Here is a 2,059-nt window from a genome sequence, read left to right on the forward strand (position 1 = left end):
CTGACTCATTTACTCAAAACCAAGACTGCCCTCTTCAAATACAAAGTGATGATTCAGGCTCACTCTTCATTTGGGGTAAGAGAAGCTGCTGACCAATGCTATGCAACGAACATGGCAGTAGTATTATCCATAGAGCCAATTCTGGCCTGGGCCCTCTCTTCCTCATCTCTCAAATGCTAATACCAGCATGAAAAGGAAGTGGGGTTAGTCTCTTTGACCTTGGCCAAAAATTCCAGAACTTTCATCTTGCTGGTTTCAGCATGGGCCCTGGGACCCCACAGGAATTAATAACATGGAGAATCATGATTAGGCATCTGCTGATACTCCAGGTAATTCTCCTGAACCCAATATTTGGTGATGAGCTTCCTGGGCTCCCCATAAATGAAATGCTCCCTCTCAGCATACATTCCTATCATATTCAGGAAATCCCAGATGTCTTCCTCAGGGACACTGTTCCCCCCATGAAGATCACACCCAGGATGATTATCAGGAGATTGTTTTCAGGCATGTTCTGGTTGTCACTAAGCATCTTATGACGGGTAAGGAGGTCCAGTGAGTTGACAGGGACATAGGAGTGGATGGTGGGGTCCATTTCCTTCACATAAATGCCAGAGATCACCTCTAAACACTTAGAAGCTTTATTAAAGATCACAGGGAAATGTTTCCTGTACCTTTTCATGATAACCATCAGCATTTCTGCCTGTGTGACGGGCTCCTGCAATCGGTACTTAAGGATCATGAAATTCACTAAATCAGCTACCTTCTCATCTAGTGGGTCTGTGGGCAAAGATTCGGTGTCTGTTGAGGTCTGCGGGAAACTTGTATCTTCTTCTTCTTGGCTATTGGAGCCTCCTTCTGATGTGCTCCATGTTACAGAGAAGAAGCAGGGGCTCTGAGGGTTCTGGGGAGGACTCAATGTTGTGGCGGGCTCCTTCTTAGGCTCCTCCTCCTCCACCTCCTTCTCCTCTTTGGAAACCGGGGTCACAAGAGAGGAAGGCAGGGAGGAGGAGGTGGAGGGATAGGAGAAATTGAAAGAGCAAGAGGAGGAAGTGTCCTCCTCCTCCTCCTCCTCAGCTATGAGAACACGGGCCACCGCCAGGCCCTGTATCTCAGTTTGGGCCTGAAAGTCTGGCTCAGATGTGAGGCACAGACATTTTGGAGAGTGAAGCATGATGACTCTACTTGGCAACAGCAAGTAGAAGGTAGAAGTGTGAGTGTGATGGTGGGAGATCAGGTACCACAAGCCTGGAGAGAGAGGGAGAAGGGCAGCGGCCTCAGCAGAAAAAGATACTTTTGGCAGCTCTGGACAAAGGATGACTTACAGGTCTCCTCTTTAGGGGGTGCTCTAGGGCCCCAAAGGGCTTCTGGACTTATCATAGGAAGTGAAAAATCTCCCCAGGTTATAAGCAACCAAGAAAGCCTAGGATTTACAGGTTGATGGTAGGCAGATGGGATCGGAAACTGTGGGCTCCCCTCTGTTCTGGCATGAGTAGATCCCTTAGTAGACATTCAGTGTCTACACCTTGAATCCTGGCACTGCCTGGGAGCCCTCTGTTCTGCTGACTGGAGGGCACATGCTCTAGAACAAGGCCTTCACCACCCAGTTCCTAGAGCCCCTGTAAAAGGAATTGAGGGGCACCTCTGGATACAGATGGCAACCAGAGCCTCCTGTGTTCTAAGATGGGAGGTACATTCAAGCCAAGATCCCCATTTCCTGAGACCCCAAAGAGGATATAAAGAAGTGGGATTATCTACCTGAAGGCCCTGCCTGGGACTTCTTGGGACTGAAAGTAAGAATGGGTTTCTGAGAATCTTCTCTGGAGTGGGAGATCCCCTCCGCCTTCCCTCAGAGTCCTCTTCCTGATGCTTGGTCGGGCCTGTCACTTCTCCCTCTGCTAATCTGAGGCTACACCCCTCAGAGAGAACCTCACCACTTTCAGCCTCCCAAGATGGAGGTACAGATACAGCACATCCAGCTTCTCTGCTTGGGGCCTCACAAGGCTAAAAGGGACAAAGCAGTCTTGGATCTCCCTCTACGTGGAGTGGAAGGTCCCCTAAA

The 2,059-nt window shown here is 49.4% G+C and overlaps 1 protein-coding gene across 1 annotated transcript; it reads right to left on the reverse strand.

Annotated features, from left to right (window-relative positions):
• Nucleotides 1–418: 418 nt before the first annotated feature.
• On the reverse strand, nucleotides 419–1,171 carry LOC123594465 (melanoma-associated antigen 10-like). The gene has a single exon (XM_045471199.1). It carries the CDS (start codon nucleotides 1,169–1,171, stop codon nucleotides 419–421), a length of 753 nt encoding a protein of 250 aa, XP_045327155.1.
• Nucleotides 1,172–2,059: the final 888 nt, after the last annotated feature.

The sequence above is a fragment of the Leopardus geoffroyi genome, chromosome X (assembly GCF_018350155.1).
Source record: "Leopardus geoffroyi isolate Oge1 chromosome X, O.geoffroyi_Oge1_pat1.0, whole genome shotgun sequence".
NCBI lineage: Eukaryota > Metazoa > Chordata > Mammalia > Carnivora > Felidae > Leopardus > Leopardus geoffroyi.

Excerpts from the sequence above, each read along its gene's own strand:
- LOC123594465 (XM_045471199.1), bottom strand. The coding sequence starts at position 1,171 with ATGCTTCACTCTCCAAAATGTCTGTGCCTCACATCTGAGCCAGACTTT.